General features: G+C 41.4%; 1 protein-coding gene across 1 annotated transcript; it reads left to right on the top strand.

Annotated features, from left to right (window-relative positions):
- Positions 1-4160: 4160 nt before the first annotated feature.
- Positions 4161-24211, top strand: LOC130492950 (protocadherin Fat 3-like). The gene is made up of 5 exons (XM_056866728.1): positions 4161-6597; positions 12041-13185; positions 15256-15374; positions 16569-18912; positions 24050-24211. Exons 1-5 carry the CDS (start codon positions 4209-4211, stop codon positions 24209-24211), a joined length of 6159 nt encoding a protein of 2052 aa, XP_056722706.1. The 5' UTR covers positions 4161-4208.
- Positions 24212-24268: the final 57 nt, after the last annotated feature.

Genomic DNA, 24268 nt, shown 5'->3' with positions numbered 1-24268 from the left:
CTTATTCTTATCAGCTTTGCTTATCATCTGAATCCCGGATACAGGAATATGCCTTTCCAACAACCAGTGTTCAAACAGCAGAGAACATTTCTTTTCAGAATCAATCTGAGGCACTTTTGACAGCCAATGAGGGAAATAGCCTTAATTGTGAGATGGATAAATCTGTTACGGTAAGTTTATTTTGAGCAGTACCTCATTTACACTGTAGACATTTCAACTGTGATTGGAAATGGCCACTTGTATTGTCATAAGTAAAGGAGTTCTCCCTACAGACAGCTAATATATTTTAACTTCTTAGCTTCCTACAGTGCATTCCTGAGGTGGGAAAGTTCACTGGAGGCGGCATCACCCCGCCGCCAGCGTATGTGCCTTTTTATCATGGAATAGTAGTCAGATTCCAAAGCCCCTGCAGCCCAGTAACCCCCCTCCAGCAAAGTATTGCTGTTTTCTACAGGGGGAAAGCCCCATTTTCTTTGTTATCCTTTAAAAAAGGCTTTTTTAGACCTAGTGGTGGTCAGGGAACCTCTTTGTAAGTGCCGTGGCAGTGCCTCGGCTATGTTGTCCCCAGCTGCCGCAAGGCTCAGGAATAGGCTGCTAGTGACCCTGACTAAATTTGGCAGTTATCATTGTCTCAACTTTACTGAAAGATACTTAAGGTTTCCTCAGAGCTTTGCTTTTTAATTGGAGTTGTTTTAGGAACAAAATGTTTACAAAAATAATATTTCAAGATTGTTCAATCTAATTCAAAATATATTTGGGAGGTGTATGTGTGTATATGTAACATAGGGCCACTTGAATTAGGAGAAAATATGGAATTCAGAACTTTGATCTTGCCTTGTGATGCTTCTGGTAAGAGTGAAAATGAAAGGGTGGTTGATGCTATATGGTTTAATTTTGGCAGCTTATAAGGGGCTAGATTGAAAGATTGTTTAATGATATTAAACAAAATAGTAAACTGGGTGTGAAGAAAAAAGAGTATGCCCAAGGTAGGTCATGTCTGTCTTGTGTGATATCCTTCTTGAATAATACAATTATTTAGTAATTAAATAATAATCTCAATAAGAACAATCCAGTTAATCAGGCCAGTATATATTTATTTATTAACATTTAGGGATGTGTGGGTATGCTCTTTTTCTTTTGTATACTATCTTTTTAATCCTTTTCACCTTGTCCATTTTCATTCTTGGTGTTCACAGTCAGAATGCAGGCATTTGACATTTTTATGCCATTGATATTATATCCAACTGATACAAACATAAAATTAAAAATAGTGTAAATTTAATGTGGAAAATGCTATAAGGAAAGTGAAAATGACACACAGATAAAGCCCCAAGGGTACAGTTGTCAGGTGGCAGAAAACTAGGCATGGGGGCATAGGGGGGGCACCATCATGTTGACAGCATGACCTCAGTTCTGGGGCGAACCTGGAACTCTAACATAGGTCATTTTTCACGGAGGTTTGGCACGGTTTCACCTTTGTTTTGCCCCGCTGCAAATTTTTGATTTTTCATGAATGCTTCGAGTTTTAGCAGAAAAACCATGTCAACTCCACGTCTTCTCAAACCTGTGTTGGTCCGTTCTTTGTGGTTGCTATGCGTTTTTTTTTGTTGTTTTTTTTTGCTCCATGAAAAATGTTCCTGGGTTTGGACCAGTTGTCCCCGCCCATGGCTGGGAGAGTTTCAAGCCTGGGGGACAGCCTCCCTCCAAGGCAGGACAGATCTCCCTCCTGCAAATCCAAGCCAAAACTCCCGTCACTCTTCTGAAGAGGGGCAGCCAGTCTGCTCTGGGTCTCCCTCCTGCCGGTGCAATCCTGTGTGTGTGTGTGTGTGTTTTGGGGGGGCATCCTGAGAGCGGCAAATCCAAGCCAAAACTCCAGTCACCCTTCTGAAGAGGGGCAGCCAGTCTGCTCTGGGTCTCCCTCCTGCCGGTGTGATCCTGTGTGTGTGTGTTGGGGGGGGCAACCTGAGAGCGGCATATCCAAGCCAAAACTCCGGTCACCCTTCTGAAGAGGGGCAGCCAGTCTGCTCTGGGTCTCCCTTCTCTATCTGGGTGGAAGTTCCTGGCAATGGATGGCTGGAGCTCTATGGGGGGGGGCACAATGATGACCATCTGTCAAAGTCTGGGAAAGGGGGTGTGTGGCCAAGTACGGGGGGGGGAACAGGAAGCATGGTAAATAGAAAAGGTATATAAGGAAACCAGAGGGACTGGTGCTTTTTTTGGCTGGGGCTGTGTCCACAGAGGTGAACTGCACTGGGTAATCCGCTGGGCGGAGTTGGGGCGGAGTTGGGGGCGGGCATAAACTATGAGCTTTTCAGAAGTGGACAGACCAAACCGTTGTAGAATACTGCTTGCTTTGTTCCCATGAAAAACCAAAACTACTTCTGGATTGATGGGGATATGAAAACATGAATTTAAATTGCACCCATGAAAAATAAATTTAAATCGCTTTTTTTTTTTTGCTCCGTGGCAAGAGAGCATCAAAATCTTCCATGAAAAGTGGGCCATAGAGTTTCTGTCAAATCATAGAATGCCACACCAACAGTGGTTTTCAGTCTAACCCCCACCTCACCCTACCAAGTGGCAGTGAGGGTCAAAATCTGCTGCCAGGAGGTCCCTCACCATAGCAGAAACCTGACACCTACCCAGGAGCTTTGATTAACATAAAAAAGTGAAAAGAAAGTGGTGATTTTGAGGCCGAACAGTAAGGCAGTAAAATTCAGTAGAATTCCTACTTTTTACTGTAACAGTGGCCCCTGCTGCGGATGCTTCTTATATAACAAATGAAGGGCGCAGAGTGGTAAACTGCAGTACTACAGTCAAAAGCTCTGCTCAACCTGAGTTAGATCCCAAAGGAAGTCAGTTTCAGGTAGCCGGCTCAAGGTTGACTCAGCCTTGCATCCTTCCAAGGTCAGTAAAATGAGCACCCAGCTTGCAAGGGGTAAAGTGTAGATTACCAGGGAAGGCAATGACAAACCACCCCGTAAACATAGTCTGCCTAGGAAACGTCAAGATGTGGCATCACCCTTTAAGTCAATCTAGTGAGTTCTGGCTGATTTGAACTGAAATTTGAAGAGGAATTTAAAAGTAATGTAGAGCATATGTCTAAGCTGCACCCAACCCATATTGACATAGGAAATGATAGTGCCTTTTCTATTTAAAAATTCAATCAGATACCTCCCCCCCCCCAAAAAAAAGCATTTTCCCACTCCAATGGCAGTCAGTGGAGTGGAAAACACATGAAGTGTGGTGACTTTGTTGCATTGTGGGTTACAGATGTGGGAATAATTTGACATGGCTGCCATTTTTGGTGGCAGACCTGTGCTTCTGGTTAACATGTTGTTCTATTTCCACTATTGCAGTGCAATGCAAAGCAGGTCGGATGGCACACTAAGTGTACTCAAGCTTCCAAACTTGGAGACCACATTATTTCCCATGTGGGGCTCCTAAATTTCTCTAGTAACATTAAAGGCCTACTGATGCACCACACAGACAGGAGATCTGTGGCTGAGTAACAATTGTTTACATTTGGGAATACAGGTAGAGCTACAGTAAACCATTCTGGAAATAAAGTGGAAATCACAGATATAAATAATAACTTCCCAAATTCCAGCCAAACAAAATGACTGGATGGCTGGATGGCAATGCAGAGATTTCCACACTTTGACGTCCAAGACTTTTATTTAGGTAACAACACTTTTCCTGATTGGAGTAGCAGTAGCAGCTATAAAAATGGGCTGGATAAAGAAAAAGAAGTTAAATATATTTTAAGGAACATATTCCCAGCTATTCCACACAGGACCAAATACAGGGGGATATTTCTTCCTGAATATAGTCCTTCAGTGTTCATTTGTCATCCACCAAAATATAATCCACTTCTGGTCAGATTTGTGTTTTAAAACAAATGAAAAAGCATCCAATGCAGTTCTTCTTGTGAGCCTCAGAGTGTCGCTGTTGACCAATATCACAGCTAAATGAAGGACGGAGAGCTTGTGATGTTTCCTACAGTTCATATTGCTTCATCAGTGCTATGCAGACCAGGGAACTACAACACAAAGGCAGAGCAGCATTTCTAAGCCAAGAAAAAAAGTCTTGTGGCTTGTACACATTAAGAAGAAAGCCAGTTTATTCTTCCTAAGATTTCCTGCACCTTGGAGAGGATTGGATCTGATTGGAGAAAAAAAGAGACAGCTAATTATTCTGGGATCCAGATGGACAGAGAGCACAAAGGGAATGGCCGGGCACTCGGAAGGCAAGTACTGCTTCTGTCTTTGTTGTCTTTCTGCAGCTGGGCTGCCTCAGAGCAGATTCAGTATTCCATACCCGAAGAGATGCCAAAGGGTTCTCTTGTGGGGAATCTCGCCCAGGATTTGGGTCTGAGTGCTAGAGAACTAGCGCAGCGCAATCTACATGCTGTGTCTGTGGATGGTATGCAATATTTCACTATCAGTGCAAAGAATGGAAAACTCTATGTAAATGACAGAATAGACAAGGAAGGGATTTGTGACACGACTACGCTTTGCCTTGTTAATTTTGAGGCAGTGGTTGAAAACCCCCTGAATATTTTCCATATAACTGTAGTGATTGAAGACATTAATGATAATGCACCATTTTTTGCAAATGAAAATATGAAGTTGGAAATCATTGAATCCAGTTTACCAGGCACAAGGTTTCTTCTTGAGAAAGCTGAAGATCCTGACATTGGTACAAATTCTCTCCAGAATTACCAGATCAACCCCAACCAGTACTTCACTGTAGAAGTTAAAGAGAGTAAGGATGGAGAAAAATTTGCAGATTTAGTACTGCAGAAACCATTAGATCGGGAAAGGGAACAGTATTTGCAGTTGACCCTTGTCGCCATAGATGGCGGAGCACCAAGAAAAACTGGTACTGCACAGATACAGATTAATGTCACTGACACTAATGACAATTTCCCCATCTTCTCTCAAGAACTTTACAAGGTAACTTTGAGGGAAAATGTTCCTGTTGGTTCATTTGTGCTCCAGATTGTGGCCTCTGATGATGATGAAGGTGCCAATGCCCAGATCACGTACCAATTCAGGAACATACCAATGAATGCCCAGCAGAAATTCAGCTTGGATCCAGTCAATGGCACAGTAACTCTAAAAGGACCATTGGACTTTGAAGAAACAAAAGAATATAGTATGCGAGTAGCTGCAAAAGATGGAGGAGGACTGGTGAACCACTGCAACATTGAAATAAGGGTTCTTGATGAGAATGACAACTCCCCAGAGGTGACTATCATTTCCCTGTTTAGCCCAGTCCCTGAAGATTCTCTTTCTGGAACATTAATTGCCTTGATCAATGTAAAAGACAAGGATACAGGGGACAATGGAAAAGTTTCATGCAATTTACAAAAGCATTTACCCTTCAAGATTATTCCCTCTTCTAATAATTACTATAAACTGCAGACAGACAGTCCTTTAGACCGAGAAAAACATTCTGACTACAACATTACAATCACAGCCACTGACCAAGGGACACCTCCACTTTCCACAGAGAAAACCATCTCACTATTTATTTCAGATATCAATGACAATTCCCCTGCTTTTGAGAAAATGCCCTATACCTTCTATGTGTCAGAAAATAATCCTTCTGGAACTTCTATATTCAGTGTGAAAGCCTTGGACCCAGATATGGACCAAAACTCACAAATCACATATTCCATTCTCCATAGCAACATCAAAGAGCTCCCCATCTCTTCATATATCTCCATTAACTCTGAGACTGGAGCTCTGTATGCCCAGAGGTCCTTTGACTATGAACAGTTCCAAGAGTTCCAGCTTCAAGTGAAGGCCCAAGATGGTGGTTCTCCCCCTCTTAGCAGCAATGTCACCGTGAGGGTGTTCATTCTGGATCTTAATGACAACAGCCCCCGGATCCTGTCCCCTTCACAAGAAGCCAAGGGCTCGGCCTTGTTTGAGATGGTACCACGTTCGGCTGAGGAAGGGTATCTGGTAACTAAGGTGGTGGCTGTGGATGCTGATTCTGGACACAACGCCTGGCTTTCCTACCATGTCATTCAAGCCACTGAACCAGGATTCTTCACTGTTGGTTCTCACACTGGTGAGATCAGGACATCAAGGGTGTTTTTGGAGAAAGATGCCACAAAACAGAAACTGGTCATTTTGGTGAAGGATAACGGGCAGCCGTCTCTCTCAGCCACTGTGACGCTGAACCTTGTGTTTGCTGAGAACTTCCAGGAGGCCCTTCCTGAAATGAAAAATCAGTCCAGCAGCCCTGACTATCAGTCTGATCTGCAGTTCTACCTGGTGCTGGCCTTGGCTTTGATGTCATTCTTGTTCCTCTTGACGGTGATTCTGGCCATTCTGATGAAGCTTCGAAAATCAGGGAATCCCAAATTTCTCGAGTGCTTTGCTCCTATTCCCCATTCAAATGCTGGTGCCATCTTCCCCCCAAATTTTGAAGATGGGACTTTGCCTTATTCCTACCAGCTATGTCTGTCCTCAGAATCCAGGAAAAATGAGTTCACTTTTCTGACCCCCAATATTCAGATTACAGACAATATTCTTTGCAACAACACATCAGGTGTTCCTATCCTTGGCCATGGAGATAACAGTTTAAATTCTGAGATGGAAAGTACTGACAAGGTATATATTACTATTTTTATTTCACAGTACATTATTTTAGTTATGATATTGATGCAACTGCTTTATTTCTTTGACTTTGCTGTCTATCAATCTGGATACCAGTGGATATGGGGGGGAGATAGGGGTTGTTAGTCGTTTTACACTAGAAAACACACACAGACCACTCTCCATTTTTACCTTTGTGCTCTTTAGTATATCCTTGTTAACATGTCTCACATTGTTGTGTGATTTTGTGTCTTAGAAGCTGCTTTTTAATTAAAAATAACGAACAGAAGTAATCTGAAAGACAGGATATATATTGATGTATTTCAAATGAAGCCATAAAAGATCATTTTGAGCACATATTTCAATGGATCTAAATTTCTAGATGATATACTTTTTGTGTTCATGTTCATAAGAATTACAATATACATTGGGTGGATAGACAATATACATAAGAATTACAATATACATTTGTTTCCAGGTTGTAAAATACTATATCCCCTTTATTTTATACACAAGAAATGTTGGAGTACTAGCAGTCTGGCACTAGTTTGATGAACTAAAGGGGTGTCTTTCAGTGGTCACGCTCAGTCTACATGCTATGATAAGGCTTGTATGCACCAGATACATCTAGAACTCACATCTTCAGAGGAGGGCCATGAGATCTTCCTTTCCTAATTACACTAATAATCTTAAGGAAAACACTTCCTTTCTTGCTGCTTGTATGCAGTGAGCGACACCAATTTGCCACCTTGCCCCTCCCTTCCTTTTCATGCTACTGGCTCTTCCAGTGAGCTCTTTACGTTCTGTATTTCTTTATCCATGGCATTCAGATTTGAAGGGTCAATTCCATCAAACCATATTGTTGGGCGCAAGACCATTTTAGTCCATGTATCTTGTTTTATCTGGCCAAGGGCCGCAAATAAACTATCTATCATATTATTGGGCAGGGATGGAACATTGCAAGGCTGCTTTTGCAGAATGGTAGTAGCATGCTAGTCGTAATATTTTTGCTATTGGTTGTAACACTATCAGTGTACAGGATTTCTATAGAATTTCATAAGCAGGAATAGGCAAGTCCCTGCCCTCAGGGTGCTTATAGTCTGAAATTGACAGTTGGGAAGATAACAAAAGGACAAGGGACAAATGTGAGTAATTGCCATTACACATATTTAAATTGGATTACAGTTACTGTGCTAGACATTTGGATCAATGTATAATGTCATCTAACAAAAGCCTGGAATGAATTTCTGTGGAGTGTCAATACTGGCAGGAATGTGAGATTCTCCATTATGGCTATCCATGAAAGCTGAGGATTGTTCTTGTCCAACTGTATACTTTTAAACAAATGACTTCAATCTTCCATGTAGTTATTTATTTTGATGAGATCTTGCTCCTGTGTTTGTGCTATTTTATGCTCCTAGAGCATCCAGCCTAGGACGCTCCAGCCAGCCCAAACAGTCTTGATGCTTGCTATCAGAGCATATACAGGATCTCGCCAGAGCTTGGAGAGAAGAGTTGATGAATGGTGGGGAGTACATCTATATGTCAAACTGTATGGGGCTGCAGGGACAGAGGAAAAGACCTAATTCTTCCTGGGTCTTGTTACCTGGTCCTGCACCAAAACCATGTGTGCCAGTTCAACCATCCTTGTCTTGGTCTATCCACCCAATCTTTTGGGCCTCAACCTGAAGTAGGATAGGAAAGGATAAAGAACACTGGATCAATGTGTGTGTATAAGGAGCTGTCACACCAAAAAAAGGCCCATTGATCTATCACATCCAATATTGTTGTGTGTGTGTGTAAAGTGCCTTCAAGTCACAGCGGACTTATGGGGACCCCTTTGGGGGTTTTCATGGCAAGAGATTAACAGAGGAGGTTTGCCAGTGCCTTCCTTTGTACAGCAACCCTGGTATTCCTTGGTGGTCTCCCATCCAAATACTAACTAGGGCTGACCCTGCTTAGTTTCTGAGATCTGACGAGATCAGGCTAGCCTGGGCCATCCAGGTCAGGGCCCAATATTGTTATCACCCTTTAATGATGGTGGCTAAGGTCTGGCACCAAATTCCTTCTTAGCCCTTCAACTGGCACTCATTTAAATGGAAATGCCCATCTGTCTGAACTGTACCCCCATTGCCATTCTTATACATCTGCAATGTATCTGTTAGTAATCCTAGTATAGAATCATAGAATCATAGAGTTGGAAGTGACCACCAGGGTCATAGTGCCATAGTAAGTCATAGTGGTATTACTGGAGGTTTTGAGAAGGGTTTTATCATGCTTGTGGCATTTCAAGCAGTATCCTGCTTGAAATGCCTGCTATTTAGCATCCACGCCCTTATGTAAACCTAGCCCTGTGTTTTAGTGACAAAAGAAGACATCTAGTATATTTATTGCAATTTAGTTTGGTCCAATATAAATGTTTTGTGTAAAAAATTCAGCAGAAATACTTTCATCATTCGAGAGATGTTCAATATATGAATATATAAAGGGTTTTTTGGAGTTCAGAACTTTTAATGCTGTTCTATTCTGCAGTGGAATTGGATGCGGTATTTCACGTATAGTGATGTTTGAACAGCAGAGAAACCTCTCCATATTCATGGGTGGATTTCCTTCGAGTAGATTTCTACTTAAAGTTCTAGTTGTTAACCTTCTTCTCTGTTCAGCCTGTTGGCCAATTTTCTTCACTCTGGAAATTTCAGGCTGCTGTAATTTCACTAGGTGAATATAAGTTGTTAGAACTAAAGAAGGATGAGTGGAAGGAAAAGATCTGGTACTGCTGCTCCACAGACACTGGAACAAGAGTAACTGCAGCACTGTAAGAGCTAGATTTTATTAAAAGTGTTTGCATTTCTGCTTGTGCGAGCTCTTATGAAAGCAGATGAACATCCTATATTTAGTTTCACTACTTTCATGCACGACTTTACAATAAGGTGTGAAACAGTTCTTCTTTGAGTGGAAGAAATCTTCCACAGGCAGATGGTTATCTTTTGATCTAACCTACTTGAGGTAGAACATGTAGGTCAGAAGAGAGTATTCGGGTTTGTGAAAAATTGGACTCCATAAAAGAAAGCAAAGCTAGTAAGGTATAAGCAGCTTCTCCAGTAACTCACAGAGAGCCCACCCATTCTGAAATGTCATTTTGCCCATCATCCTCAGGCTTAGTAAATTCAGGGAGGGGCTGTGACTCAGTAGTAGAGCATCTTCTTTGCATGTAGAAGGTCCTGGGTTCAGTCCCCAGAATCTCCAGTTAAGAGGACCAGGTACTGGATAATGTGAAAGACTCTACTTGCGAACCTGGAGAGCTGCTTCCATTCAGAGTTGAGAAGACTAACCTTGAGAAACCAGCAGTATGACTCAGTGGAAGGCAGCTTCCTGTGTTCATGTGTTCAATGTAGACACTAAAATTAATCTGAGATACATGAAGAAGTAACTTGCGTGTAATGGTAGTAATGGTATCCTTAGGGGTTGTAGTTGCATATTTTCAGAAGCCCAGCTTTTAAAATAGTACATGGAATCTGAGAGGGCATAAACAGAACCTGTTGCTTTCCTTATATATATTGTTGTAACATGTAGTAACATGTCTCATAAAATTCCATGATAAGGAATTGTTATTGTTTATGTTGGACTTCCCTTGTATTAGTTATTGATGATATCCAATTACACAGTAGTTTGTGCTGATTGGCTAAAGCTGTTTTAAATGGAGTTTTTCACTCTACTAGCAAAGCAAACAAATAAGATAATGAAGATATATTGTCCACAAAGCCAGAAAACTTTTTTCTTCACCCACCTGAACGCAGTTTGTTCTTCTCTACATAGAAGCTTCAGGAATAGATAAAAAGCCATTCTTGCAATTCCCTACCTTATACTCAGAGTGTCGCTGTTGGCCAATATAGCTTCAGTGTAGGAGCTGGGAATCCACTGAATGATGCTTCCAGCAGTGTAGCTGCTTGTTCTCAGACTGCAGATCAGGAAAACAACAGACCACAGAGACGTGAAATCCTTAAGAAAAAGAAAACAACGTACATAAATTCAGCAGAATCCAGTGACATTGTTTATGCTTCCTTACTGTGGATCTTCTATTGTGATGGCAATTTGAAACCTCTCAGCTGATCAAGATATGCCAGAAGAAGAAAAAGCAAACCTCTCAGCAAGAAGGATGAACGGCAGACTCAAAGAGAACATTGGATCAGTAAGGTTATTGTTCCTTTTATTATTGTCTTTGTTCTGCAAGGCTGCCTCAGAGCAGATTCAGTATTCAATCCCTGAGGAAATGGAGAAAGGGTCTATTGTAGGGAATCTAGCCAAAGATTTAGGACTTAGTCCTGGAGAAATAGCAAGCCGCAATCTGCATGTCCTTTCTCTAGATAAAAAGCAATATTTTACTATCAGTGCAGACAATGGCAAACTGTATGTAAACGACAGGATAGATAGAGAGGGAATCTGTGGGGAAACTATATTTTGCCTTATTAATTTTGAAGTCATGGCTGAAAACCCCATGAATATTTTCCATGTATCTATAACAGTCCAGGACATTAATGATAATACACCACATTTCTTAACTGAGGATATCAGGCTAGAACCAAGTGAATTAACTTTACCAGGACACCGATTTGGTCTTGGATATGCTGAAGATTCAGATGTTGGAATGAATTCCCTCCAGAGTTACCAGCTCATTCCCAATCAATATTTCACACTGGAAACTAGAGAGGGAGAAGATGGAAATAAATATGCAGAATTAGTATTGAGTAAACAGTTGGATAGAGAAAGTGAAAGCAGTTTCCATGTAATTGTCATGGCTGTAGATGGAGGAAAACCCGCCAGAACAGGGACTGCCAAAATATGGGTCAATGTCATTGATGCCAACGATAACCCACCTGTTTTTGCACGAGAATTATACAAGGTTAGCTTGAAGGAAAATGCTCCCAAAGGATCTTCAGTGGTACAAGTGAAAGCCACTGACAGAGATGAAGGTTCCTACGGACAGATCAGCTACAGCTTTAGCAGCATTGTTAAAAGTGATCGCCAGAAATTTCATTTAGATTCACATGATGGGACAATCTCTGTTATAGAGACACTGGACTTTGAGGAAGCAGATAAATATTCTGTAGCAGTAGAAGCAAAGGATGGGGGTGGGTTAGTGGCTCACTGCAAAGTTGAAATAAAGATAGTAGATGAGAATGACAATGCCCCGGAAATCATTGTTGTCTCATTATCCAGCCCACTACGTGAAGATTCTGCATCTGGGACGCTGGTAGCTCTTATCAATGTAAAGGACAGAGATTCAGGAGAAAATGGAAACATAGTTTGTCATGTACTAAGTAATTTGCCATTTCAAATTGTCTCAACATCCAATAACTACTATAAGTTGCTTACAGATGGTACCCTTGACAGGGAAAATACTCCCGAGTATAATATCACAATCACAGCCACAGATAAAGGCAATCCTCCTCTTTCTACACTCAAGACCATTTCAGTGCAGATCTCCGATATCAACGATAACCATCCAGCCTTTGAAAAGCATTCCTATACCGCCTATGTGCCAGAAAACAACCCCTCTGGAGCCTCCATTTTCAGGGTCAAAGCCTCTGACCGAGATCTGGATCGCAATGCACAAATCACTTACTCCATCCTCAAGAGCAACATTGAGGACCTGCCTCTCTCCTCTTATGTCTCCATTAATTCTGAGACAGGAATTATTTATGCACAGCGCTCCTTTGACTATGAACAATTCAGGGAGTTCCAACTTCAAGTGAAGGCCCAAGATGGAGGGTCTTCTCCTCTCAGCAGCAATGTCACAGTGAAAGTGTTTGTTATGGACAAGAATGACAACAGCCCTCAGATTCTCTACCCTTCCAATGGAGTGGAAGGCTCAGCCTTGTTTGAGATGATACCTCGTTCAGCTGATGCAGATTATCTGGTGACCAAGGTGGTAGCAGTGGATGCTGACTCTGGACACAATGCCTGGCTCTCCTACCACCTGCTTCAGGCCACTGAGCCAGGGCTCTTCACAATTGGACACCACACTGGTGAGATCAGGACATCCCGAACTTTTTTGGAAAGAGATGCTGTGAAGCAGAGGGTGATCATCTTAGTGAAGGATAATGGACACCCATCGCTATCTGCTACGGTGACACTGAATCTGGTGTTTGCCGAGAACTTCCAGGAGGCCCTTCCAGAAATGAAAAACCAGTCCAGCGGCCCTGACTATCAGTCTGATCTGCAGTTCTACCTGGTGCTGGCCTTGACTTTGATCTCCTTCTTGTTCCTCTTGACGGTGATTCTGGCCATTCTGATGAAGCTTCGAAAATCAGGGAATCCAAAATTCCTACAGTGCTTTGGTCCCATCCCCCATTCAAACAACGGTATCATATTTCCACCCAATTATGAAGAGGGGACACTGCCTTACTCTTATCAGCTTTGCTTATCATCTGAATCCCGGATTCAGGAATACGCCTTTCCAACAACCAGTGTTCAAACAGCAGAGAACATTTCTTTTAAGAATCAATCTGAGGCAGTTTTGACAGCTATTGAGGGAAATAGCCTCAATTGTGAGATGGATAAATCTGATATGGTAAGTTCATTTTGAGCAGACATTTTGACTGTGATTATAAATGGCCACTTATATTGTCATAAGTAAAGGAGTTCTCCCTGTACTCAACTAGTATATTTTAATTGCTTCTTAATGATCTTGAGTTGATTTGGGTTTTTTCATTGCCTCAACTTTTCTGAAGGTACTTAAGGTTTGAATACCGCAGAGGAATGCTTTTTAGAGAGTAGGTCATGGTTGACTTGTTTTATGTCCATCTTGAACAATACAATTATTGCTAGTATTGAGCATCATAATGTCAGTAAGACCAGTCCAGTAAATCAGCACAATATATATTTATTTATTAACATTTAGGGATGCATGGGTATGCCCTTTTAATTCCTGGTGTTCTCAGTCTAAATGTGGTGGTTTGATATTTGTATGCCATTGATATGCCATTTATATCCAACTGAAACATTACATTAAAATGTGGGGAAAGTGCTGTAAGAAAAGAGAACATGACACAAAAATAAAGCCCCAGGGGCAGAGTTGCCAGTTGGTGGGAGACTGGGGCATGAGGGCTTGGGGGAAGTCATCATGTTGACAGCGTGATGACATTTCTGGGGTGAACCCAGAACTCTACCACTGAGTTTCTGGTGAGTCCTTGAGTGTTGTGCCAACAGTGGTTTTCAGCTTATTTCCCCCTGCCGCCCTATGTAGAGGCAGTGGGGGTCAAGGGTTGCCTCCAGGAGGTCTTCCACCATAGTAGGAGATGTGGCAAGCCTACCCAGGTGCTTTGGATACACACAAAGAAAAGGCGGGGATTTTTCAGGCAGAACAGTAAAGCAGTGAAATTCAGTAGATCCCTAAGTTTTACCTGGCCATACAAGTGGCCCCACAATCAGTGCTTCCTGTATTTCAGATGAAGATCTGAGTTTCAAGGTTATGGCTTGCCTAAGGCATCCCAGCGAATTCTGGCTGATCTGAATTGAAACTTAAAGAGAAATGTCAAAGAAATGTAGCACATCTGTCTAAATTGTACCCATTCCATATTCACATAGGAAATGATAGTTCAAAACAAATTACCCCATTTAAACAAGTTTATTTACCTATTTATTGTTGAAAATATACCCTATTTTACATTCTAGGCTACTCTAAGCAGCTTTCAATTTAAATTTTCAATTTAAAATTGACAAACCCCACAGACAATAAAATTGTATTTGATAGTCTGAAAGTGACACCTAATAATGGCCCTAAATGACAAAGACAAAATCATCTAAGTACTGACTACCTTATAGGATTACCAACTTCCCCAAGCACCTCTCCCAAGTCTCTGAGAATTTCCCCACCCCTTGGCAACCTTAATTACCTGCAATGTTCGTATTACTCTGTTGCTGTGATAACGGGCTTTTGTAGATCATTCATGAACCATGAAGTCTTAAGCTCTTTATGTTATGCCGATTTTTTTAAAACATTGGCTTCATTTGGATGTGCTACCAGTTGGCATTGGATATTTGCTACAGCTGATGCAAATATAACTGCAGCATATAGTATCAGGATTTTTATGTCTCAGCTAGTAAGATATTTTCTTAGGTAATAATTAATGCAAATTCAACTCAATACTGGGTCTCAAGTCTTAGACCTGACTACCACATCACCAGGACAAAGTAAGGAATATTGAGATAAATCTATAATTGCTCTGGTATTGTAGATACAATGGTAGATGATCAAAACTGGTTCTGAAGTAACATTTTGTTGCAATGGTGATGATATTGGTTCTTGTAGGTTATCCGGGCTGTGTGACCATGGTCTTGGTATTTTCTTTCCTAGAAGCTGGTAATCCTATAAGGTAGTCAGTACTTAGACCAAGACCACGGTCACACAGCCCGGCTAACCTATAAGAACCAATGAACTCTGACCGTGAAAGCCTTCGACGATGATGATATTTTTTGAAATTTAAAACCAATAAATAAAGGAACATCTAGGAAGAATGAAGAAATGTCAAGAGAGCTCATTCCAAAGAATGGGCATCTTTTCATTTTTAAAATATACATCATAAATGGATGAATCAATGACCGTAAATCTCATTGAACTACAATAACACTCTTTGAAAAGATTATGGCTGTTCTGTACAGAAGAACTGTAGTAAACCTTTTCTATTTAAAACATTTGGTACCAGACCTGTGCTTCTGGTTAATCTGTAGTTCTAACTTGACTATTGATTATCAGGGATGGTAACAGTGCAATCTTAAGCAGGTCTGCTCAGAATCCTATGCAGTTCTATTCAGTTGGGCGCTTAGGATGGCAGTAGGGTTGCCAACTTCCAGATGGTGGCTGGAGATCTTCCACAATTACAACTGATCTCCAGGAGAGAGAGATCAGTTCACCTGGAGAAAATGGCTGCTTTGGAAGGAATGGCATTATACTCCAGTGAAGTCCCTCCCCTCCCCAAATCCCACCCTCCTTAGGCTCCACCCTGAAAATCTCCAGGTATTTCCCAACCTGGAGTTAGCAACCCTAGATGGCAGCTTAAGCGTACTCAAACTTCCAAACTTGGAGACCACATTATTTCTCATGGTGGGGCTCCTAAATTTCTCTAGTAATTTAAAAGGCCTACTGATGCACCACAAAGAGAACAGACAGGAGTTCTGTGGCAGAGTAACAATTGTCTTACATTTGAGAATACAAGTGGAGATAAGAAAATCATTCTGGAATTAAAGCAGAAATCACGTATATGAATACCAACATCCCGTATTCCAGCCAGAGAAAATGGCTGGATGGCAATGCAAAGATTTCCACACTTTGAAGTCCAAGACTATTATTTAGGTAGCAAGACTTGTCATGCTTGGAATACTAATATTAGTTTTAAAACAATGGGCCTGGATAAACAAAATATAGTTAATTGTTTTAAAGGAAAATATTCCGAACTATTCCACTTAGGGCCAAATACAGGGGCATATTCTTTCCAAAACATAGTCCTTCAGTATTCATTTGTAATCTACCAAAATATAATTGACTTCTATCTTCTTCTAAGATTTCTATCTTAAAACAAATGAAAAAGCAGTCATTGCAGTTCTCCTTGTGAGCCTCAGAATGTCGCTGTTGACCACAGCTAGATGGAGGACGGAGAGCCATTGATGTTTCCTACAGTTCATATTGCTTCATCAGTGCTATGCAGACCGGGGAACTACAACACAAAGGCAGAGCAGCATCTCTAAGCCATGAAACAAAGTCTTGTGGCTTGCACACATAAAAAGAAAGACAGTTTATTATTCCTAAGATTTCCTACACCTTGAAGAGGATTGGATCTGACTGGAGAAAAAAGAGACAGCTAATTATTCTGGGATCCAGATGGACAGAGAGCACAAAGGGAATGGCCGGGCACTCGGAAGGCAAGTACTGCTTCTGTCTTTGTTGTCTTTCTGCAGCTGGGCTGCTTCAGAGCAGATTCAGTATTCCATTCCGGAAGAGATGCCAAAGGGTTTTCTTGTGGGGAATCTCGCCCAGGATTTGGGACTGAGTGCCAGAGAACTAGCACTACGCAATCTACATGTTGTGTCTGTGGATCATATGCAATATTTCACCATTAGTGCAGAGAATGGAAAACTCTATGTAAATGACAGAATAGACAGGGAAGGGATTTGTGACACAACTTCAAATTGCCTTGTTAATTTTGAGGCAGTGGTTGAAAACCCCCTGAATATTTTCCATATAACTGTAGTGATTGAAGACATTAATGATAATGCACCATATTTTGCAAATGAAAACATTAAGTTGGAAATCATTGAATCTAGTTTACCAGGCACGAGGTTTCTTCTTGAGAAAGCTGAAGATCCTGACATTGGTATGAATTCTCTCCAGAATTACCAGATCAACCCCAACCCATACTTCACTGTAGAAGTTAAAGAGAGTAAGGACGGGGGGAAAATTGCAGATTTAGTACTGCTGAAATCATTAGATCGTGAAAGGGAACAGTCTTTCCAATTGACCCTTGAAGCTATAGATGGTGGAGAACAAAGAAAAACTGGTAACGCCCAAATACAGATTAATGTCACTGATGTTAATGACAATTTCCCTGTCTTCTCTCAAGAACTTTACAAGACAACTTTGAGGGAAAATGTTCCTCTTGGTTCATTTGTGCTCCAAATTGTGGCCTATGATGATGATGAAGGTGCAAATGCCCAGATCATGTACCAATTCAGGAACATACCAATGAATGGCCACCAGAAATTCAGCTTGGATCCAGTCAATGGCACAGTAACTCTAAAAGGGCCGTTGGACTTTGAAGAAACAAGAGAATATACCATGACCATAGCAGCAAAAGATGGAGGAGGATTAGTGACACACTGCAACATTGAAATAAGGGTTCTTGATGAGAATGACAACTCCCCAGAGGTGACCCTGGTTTCCTTGTTCAGCCCAGTTCCAGAGGATTCATTACCAGGAATTTTGATAGCTCTGATCAATGTAAATGACAAAGATACAGGTGATAATGGAAAGGTTACTTGCAGTTTACAAGATCATTTGCCATTCAAGATTCTGGCTTCTTCTAATAATTACTACAAGCTCCAAACTGACAGTCCCTTAGACCGAGAAAAAAATTCTGAATATAATATTACAATCAGTGCTACTGACCAAGGGACACCTCCACTCTCCACACATAAAACCATCTCACTACTTGTTTCAGATATCAATGACAATGCCCCTTCTTTTGAGAAATCTTCCTACACCATCTATGTGCCAGAAAACAATCCTTCAGGAGCTTCAATATTCACTGTCAAAGCCTTGGACCCAGACGTGGATCAAAACTCACGAATCACATATTCCATCCTCCACAGTAACATCAAGGAGCTCCCCATCTCTTCATATATTTCCATTAACTCTGAGACGGGAGCTCTCTATGCCCAGAGGTCCTTTGACTATGAACAGTTCAGAGAGTTCCAGCTTCAAGTGAAGGCCCAAGATGGTGGTTCTCCCCCTCTCAGCAGCAATGTCACCGTGAGGGTGTTCATTCTGGATCGGAATGACAACAGCCCCCGGATCCTGTCCCCTTCACAAGAAGCCAAGGGGTCAGCCCTGTTTGAGATGGTACCTCGTTCATCTGAGGCAGGATATCTGGTAACAAAGGTGGTGCCCGTGGATGCTGATTCTGGACACAACGCCTGGCTTTCCTACCATGTCATTCAAGCCACTGAACCGGGATTCTTCACTGTTGGTTCTCACACTGGTGAGATCAGGACATCAAGGGCCTTTGTGGAGAAAGATGCCACAAAACAAAAACTGGTCATTTTGGTGAAGGATAATGGGCAGCTGTCTCTCTCGGCCACCGTGACGCTGAACCTGGTGTTTGCTGAGAACTTCCAGGAGGCCCTTCCAGAAATGAAAGACCAGTCCAGCATCCCTGACTATCAGTCTGATCTGCAGTTCTACCTGGTGATGGCCTTGGCTTTGATGTCATTCTTGTTCCTTTTGACAGTTATTCTCGCCATTTTGATGAAGCTTCGAAAATCAGGGAACCCCAAATTCCTGCAGTGCTTTGCTCCTGTTCCCCATTCAAAGGCTGGTGCCATCTTCCCCCCAAACTTTGAAGATGGGACTTTGCCTTATTCCTACCAGTTGTGTTTGTCTTCAGAATCCAGGAAGAATGAGTTCACTTTTCTGACTCCCAATATTCAGATTACAGACAATATTCTTTGCAACAATACGTCTGGTGTTCCTATCCTTGGCAATGAAGATAACAGTTTAAATTCTGAGATGGAAAGTACTGACAAGGTATATATTATTATTTTTCTTTCACAGCACATTATTTTATGTATGGTGTAGATGCAACTGCTTTATTTGTTTAACCTTTGCTGTTTATCAATGTGGACACCAGTGTATATGGGGTGGGGGGGTTGATAGTTGTTTTACTCTAGAAAACACACCACTCTCCATAGTTTCCCATCTTTCTTCTTACCTTTGTGCTGTTTAATATATCCTCGTCAAGATGTCTCACATTGTTATGTGATTTTGTGTCTTAGAAGGTGCTTTTTAATTAAAATAACATAAATAGAAGTAATCTGGAAGACATGATATATATTGACGTATTTCAAAAGAAGCCCCCCAAAAAAGCATTTTGTGTACGTATTTCAATGGATCTAAATTTCTTGATGATCTACTTTTTATCTTCATGTTCATAAAAACTACAATATACATTTTCTCAGATGAATATTCCTGTCTCCAGGTTGTAAAATATTATGGTAATTTATTCATTGTTGCTTTAACCTCCTTGATTCCCTGTTTCAGCCAGGATCCAATTTTTCAGTATGCACGCTATCTCATTCCTTGGAAGTTCAACGCTGTTTCGACGCAAAACGAACCTACCTTTTCCTATTCCTCTTCTGGCCCGAATTAAACCATTGATCCTGGCTCATTCTGGAGTCACAGAGCGTGCATACAGCATTAGGGGGAAACACAGAAGGTTGGCTTCTCTCATAGCCAATCACAAAACAGTGTGTAAAGAGGCGGGCATTCAAGTGCTTCCTGCTACCTTGGAGCTCTTTCTGAGCAAAACAAAGGCTTTTTAAAAATGAGGCTTGGATTTCTCCCTCCCCCTTCTTTCAGATTTCTCCATTTTTTGTTTTTTGTTGTTAAAATGCTTTTTTATGCGGCAGTTGGATTTGGGGGGGAAGGAAATCTTCTCTCACGGTTAGCCAATTACAGAGCAGCATTTAAAGCAGTGGTTCCCAACCTTTTTTTGACCGGGGACCACTAGGACTTTTTGGTTCGGTGCAGGGACCCCAAGGTTCAAAATAAAAATTCCGGGAATTTGAAAATAAACTTTAATCATAACTGTTAGCTAAACATTAAACTTAGAATAATATTTGAATATATATTTTTATAATAGAGAACTTTTAATTGAAAATATTAATTTATTATGGATTTAGAACTTTGTTTTGCGGACCTTAATTTAGTTCTCGCGGACCCCTGGGGGTCCATGGACCCCCGGTTGGGAACCAGTGATTTAAAGGGTGGGACTTAATTTGAACTTGGGAGACTGCTTTTCTGTATTCATGGCTCGATTAGCACACAGTTTCGTCCCTGATCATTCAAGCCAATGCATACAGTTTTCCCCAAATTGGGTTACATTAATGTGCCATGAACCCAAGTCCAACCAGGAAAATCCAACCCATGCATAAAAGGCCTATATCGCTTTTATTTTATACACAAGAAATATTGCAGTCTGGAACCAGTTTGCTGAACAATGGGATGTCTTGCAGTGGTCACATACAATCTACATTTTGTGGCAAGGCTTGTATGCGCCAGATATATCTAGATCTCTCATCCTCAGAGGAGGACCATGACATCTTTCTTTCCTAATTACACTAATAATTTTAAGGAAAACACTTCCTTTATGGCTGTTTGTATGTGGTGTAGGACACCAATTTGCCAGCTTGCTCTTCACCTTCTCATGTTATTGGCTTTTCCAATGGACTCTTTACCTTCTGTGTTTCTTTATCCATGGCAATCAGATATGAAGGGTCAAGTCCATCAACACATATCATTGGACAGGGATAGTACACTGCAAGGCTGCTTGTGGCAGAATGTTAGCAGCATGTTAGTCTCAATATTTTTGCTATTTATTGTAACCCTATCAGTGTACGGCTTTCTATAGAATTTCATCAGCAGGAATAGGCAGGTCCCTGCCCTCAAGGTTCTTACAGTTGGAAATGGACAGTGGGAAAGATAACGAAGGGACAAGGGACAAATGTGAGTAAATGCGGTTACACATATTTAAATTGGATTACAGCTGGGGATAGGAATTACTGGTCTAGACATTTGGATCAGTGTACAATGTCATCTAACAAAAGTCTGGAAATGGAATGCTGTGAGGTGTCAATTCTGGCAGGAATGTGAGATTCCCTATTATGGCTATGCATGGAAGCTGAGCATTGTCATTCTCTGATCGTATAATTTTAAATAAGCGACTTCAACTTTCCATTTAGTTATTCGTTTTGATGAGATCTTGCTCCTGTGTTTGTGCTATTGTATGCTCTTAGTGCATCCAACCCAGGAAGCTCCAGCCAGCCCAAACAGTTTGGATGCTTGCACTCAGAGCATATGCAGGATCAGGGCAGAGCTTGGAGAGAAGAGCTGATGAATGGTGGGGGGGACTTTTATATGTCCAAGTCTATATGGCTGCAGGGATAGAGGAAGAGACCTAATTGTTCCTGGGTCTTGTTACCAGTTCCTGCACCCAAATAATGTGTGCCAGTTCAACCATCCTTGTCTTGGTCTATCCACCCAACTTTTTGGGCCTCGACCTGAAGTAGGATAAAGAAGACTTGATCAATGTATGTGTATAGGGAGCTGTCACACCAAAAAAGGCCCATTGATCCATCACGTCCAATAATGTTATCAACCTTTAATGATGGTGGCTAAGGTCTGATACCAAAGTACTTCACCCTTCTACCTACACTCATTTAAATGGAGATGCCCATCCGTCTGAACTGTACCCCCGTGGCCATTCTTATGCATCTGCAGTGTATCAGTTAGTAACTCTAGTAGTGCCATAGTATATCGTAGCAGTATTACAGGAGATTTTGAAAAGGGCTTTATCATGCTTGTGGCATTTCAAGAAGTAGTAGCCTGCTATTTAGCATTCACGCCCTTATGGAAACCTGGCCCTGCATTTTAGTGACAAAAGAAGACATTGGTATATTTATTGCAATTTAGTTTGGCCCAACAGAAATGTTCTGTGTAAAGTAATTCAGCGGCAATATTTTCATCATTTAAGAGACATTCTGTTTGTTTGTTTGTTTGTTTATTGGGTTTATACCCCACCCTCTTCAACACTGCCGGGCTCAGGGTGGCTTCTAACAGAGTAAATACATAGATACAGATACATAGATATGAATGCATTAATTTTAAAACATATCACTTAAAACTATACTACTAAAATCAATTTAAGCATAGATGGTGCCCTAGATCAGTACTAGCTCCTATGAAAGTATTCACCAAGGAGATGGGTGAGACTCAGAGGTGGAAACAGTAAGGCCAAAAACCTCCAAGGGGCCCACTGGCCCAAGCCAGAAAGGCAAGAAGCATCAGGTATGGAGAAAGAGCAGGAAAGGAAAAGGTCTTAAAGGGTGGGACAAGGAAATTAGGAGAGGAGGGGGAAAAGGGAGGGTGGGGAGGGGGCAGGGAGAGCAGCTGATCTGCAAATTGTGGCTGTCCTCAACCATAAGCCTGGTGGAACATCTCTGTCTTATATGCCCTGCAGAACTGAGCTAGGTCCCGCAGGGCCCAGGTCTCATTCGACAGAGAATTCCACCAGGCTGGGTCCAGGGCAGAAATTCTGGCCCTAGTTGAGGACAGCCGGATGATTCTATGGCCAGGGACTACCAACAAGTTCTTTTCAGTCGAGCACAACACTCTTGGGGGGGGGGGGTATCAGGAGAGGCAGTCCCACAGATACGATGGTTTAAAGGGTTTTCTGGAGTTCAGAACTTTTAATGCTGTTCTATTCTGTAATGGAATTGGATGTGGTCTTTCACTTATAGTGATGTTTGAACAGGAGAGAAACCTCTCCATATGCATGGGTGGATTTCCTTCCAGTAGATCTCTACTTAAAGTTGAAGTTTTTACCCTTCTTCTCTGTTAAGTCTGTTGGCCAGTTTTCCTCACTCTTGAAATCTCAGGCTAGAAAAACCTTCCGTAATATCGCTAGGTGAATATAAGTTATTACAACTAAAGAGGTATGAGTGGAAGGAAAAGATCTGGTACTGCTGCTCCACAGACACTGGCACAAGAGTAACTGCAGCACTGTAAGAGCAAGAGTTTATTAAAAAGTGTTTGTGTTTCTGCTTGTGCAAGCTCTTATGAAAGCAGATGAACATCCTATATTTAGTTTCACTTCTTTCATGCACTACTTTACAAGGTATATGACAGTTCTTCTTTGAGTGTAAGACACCTTTCACAGATAGATGGTTATCTTTTGTTGTAGCCACTTGAGGTAGAACATGTACATCAGATGAGAGCATTAAGGTTTATGAAAAATCATGGATTCCAAAGAAGAAAGCAAAGCTAATAAGATGTAACCAGCTTCTCCAATAACTCACAGAGAGCCCACCCATGCTTTAAAGTCTTTTGGCCCATCGTCCTCAGGCTTAGTAAATTCAGGGAAGCGCTGTGGCTCAGTAGTAGAGCATCTGCTTTGCATGTAGAAGGTTGCCGGTTCAGTCCTCAAAATCTCCTGTTAAAAAGACCAGGTATTGAATAATGTGAAAGACTCTATTTGCAACCCTGGAGAGCTGCTGCCATTCAGAGTTGAGAAGACTAACCTTGAGAAACCAGTGGTCTGACTCAGTAGAAGCTTCCTATATTCATGCGTTCATTCAAGACACTAAAACTCATCTGAGAAGAAGTAATTTGTGTGCTACATAGTAATGGTATCCTTAGGGGTTCCAGTTGCTTATTTCCAGAAGCCCAGCTTTTAAAATAGTATATGGAATCTGAGAGGCCATAAAGAGAACCTATTGATTTCCTTATATATTTTGTTGTTCATTTCTTATAGATAGTAATGTCTCATAAAATTCCATGATACTCAAGGAAAATTGAGTTAAAAAGTTGCATTACCATGTCCCCAAAATATTGTTTTATGTTGGACTTCCCCTGTATTAGTTATCTGTTGATCTCCAATTACAGGTAGGTGGTAGAAAAGCAGGGTAGTTTGTGCTGTTAGGCTAAAGCTGTTTTCAATGGAGTTCATCATTCTACTAGCAAAGCAGAGACATAAGATAACGTAGATATACTATCCACAATGCCAGAAAAGGTTCTTCTTCCCCACCAGAAAACTTTGTTCTTCTCTACGTAGAAGCTTCAGGAATAGATAAAAAGCCATTCTTGCAATTCCCTACCTTATACTCAGAGTGTCACTGTTGGCCAATATAGCTTCAGTGTAGGAGCTGGGAATCCACTGAATGATGCTTCCAGCAGTGTGGCTGCTCGTTCTCAGAGTGCAGATCAGGAAAACAACAGTCAACAGAGACGTGAAAGCCTTAAGAAAAAGAAAACATTGCAACATACATAAATTCAACAGACAACAGAGACATTCTTAAGCTTCCTTGCTGTGGATCTTGTATTGTGA

The sequence above is a fragment of the Euleptes europaea genome, unplaced genomic scaffold (assembly GCF_029931775.1).
Source record: "Euleptes europaea isolate rEulEur1 unplaced genomic scaffold, rEulEur1.hap1 H_3, whole genome shotgun sequence".
Classification (NCBI taxonomy): Eukaryota; Metazoa; Chordata; class Lepidosauria; order Squamata; family Sphaerodactylidae; genus Euleptes; species Euleptes europaea.
Note: the sequence above shows the minus strand (reverse complement) of the source record. Positions and strands in the feature narration are given on the sequence as shown.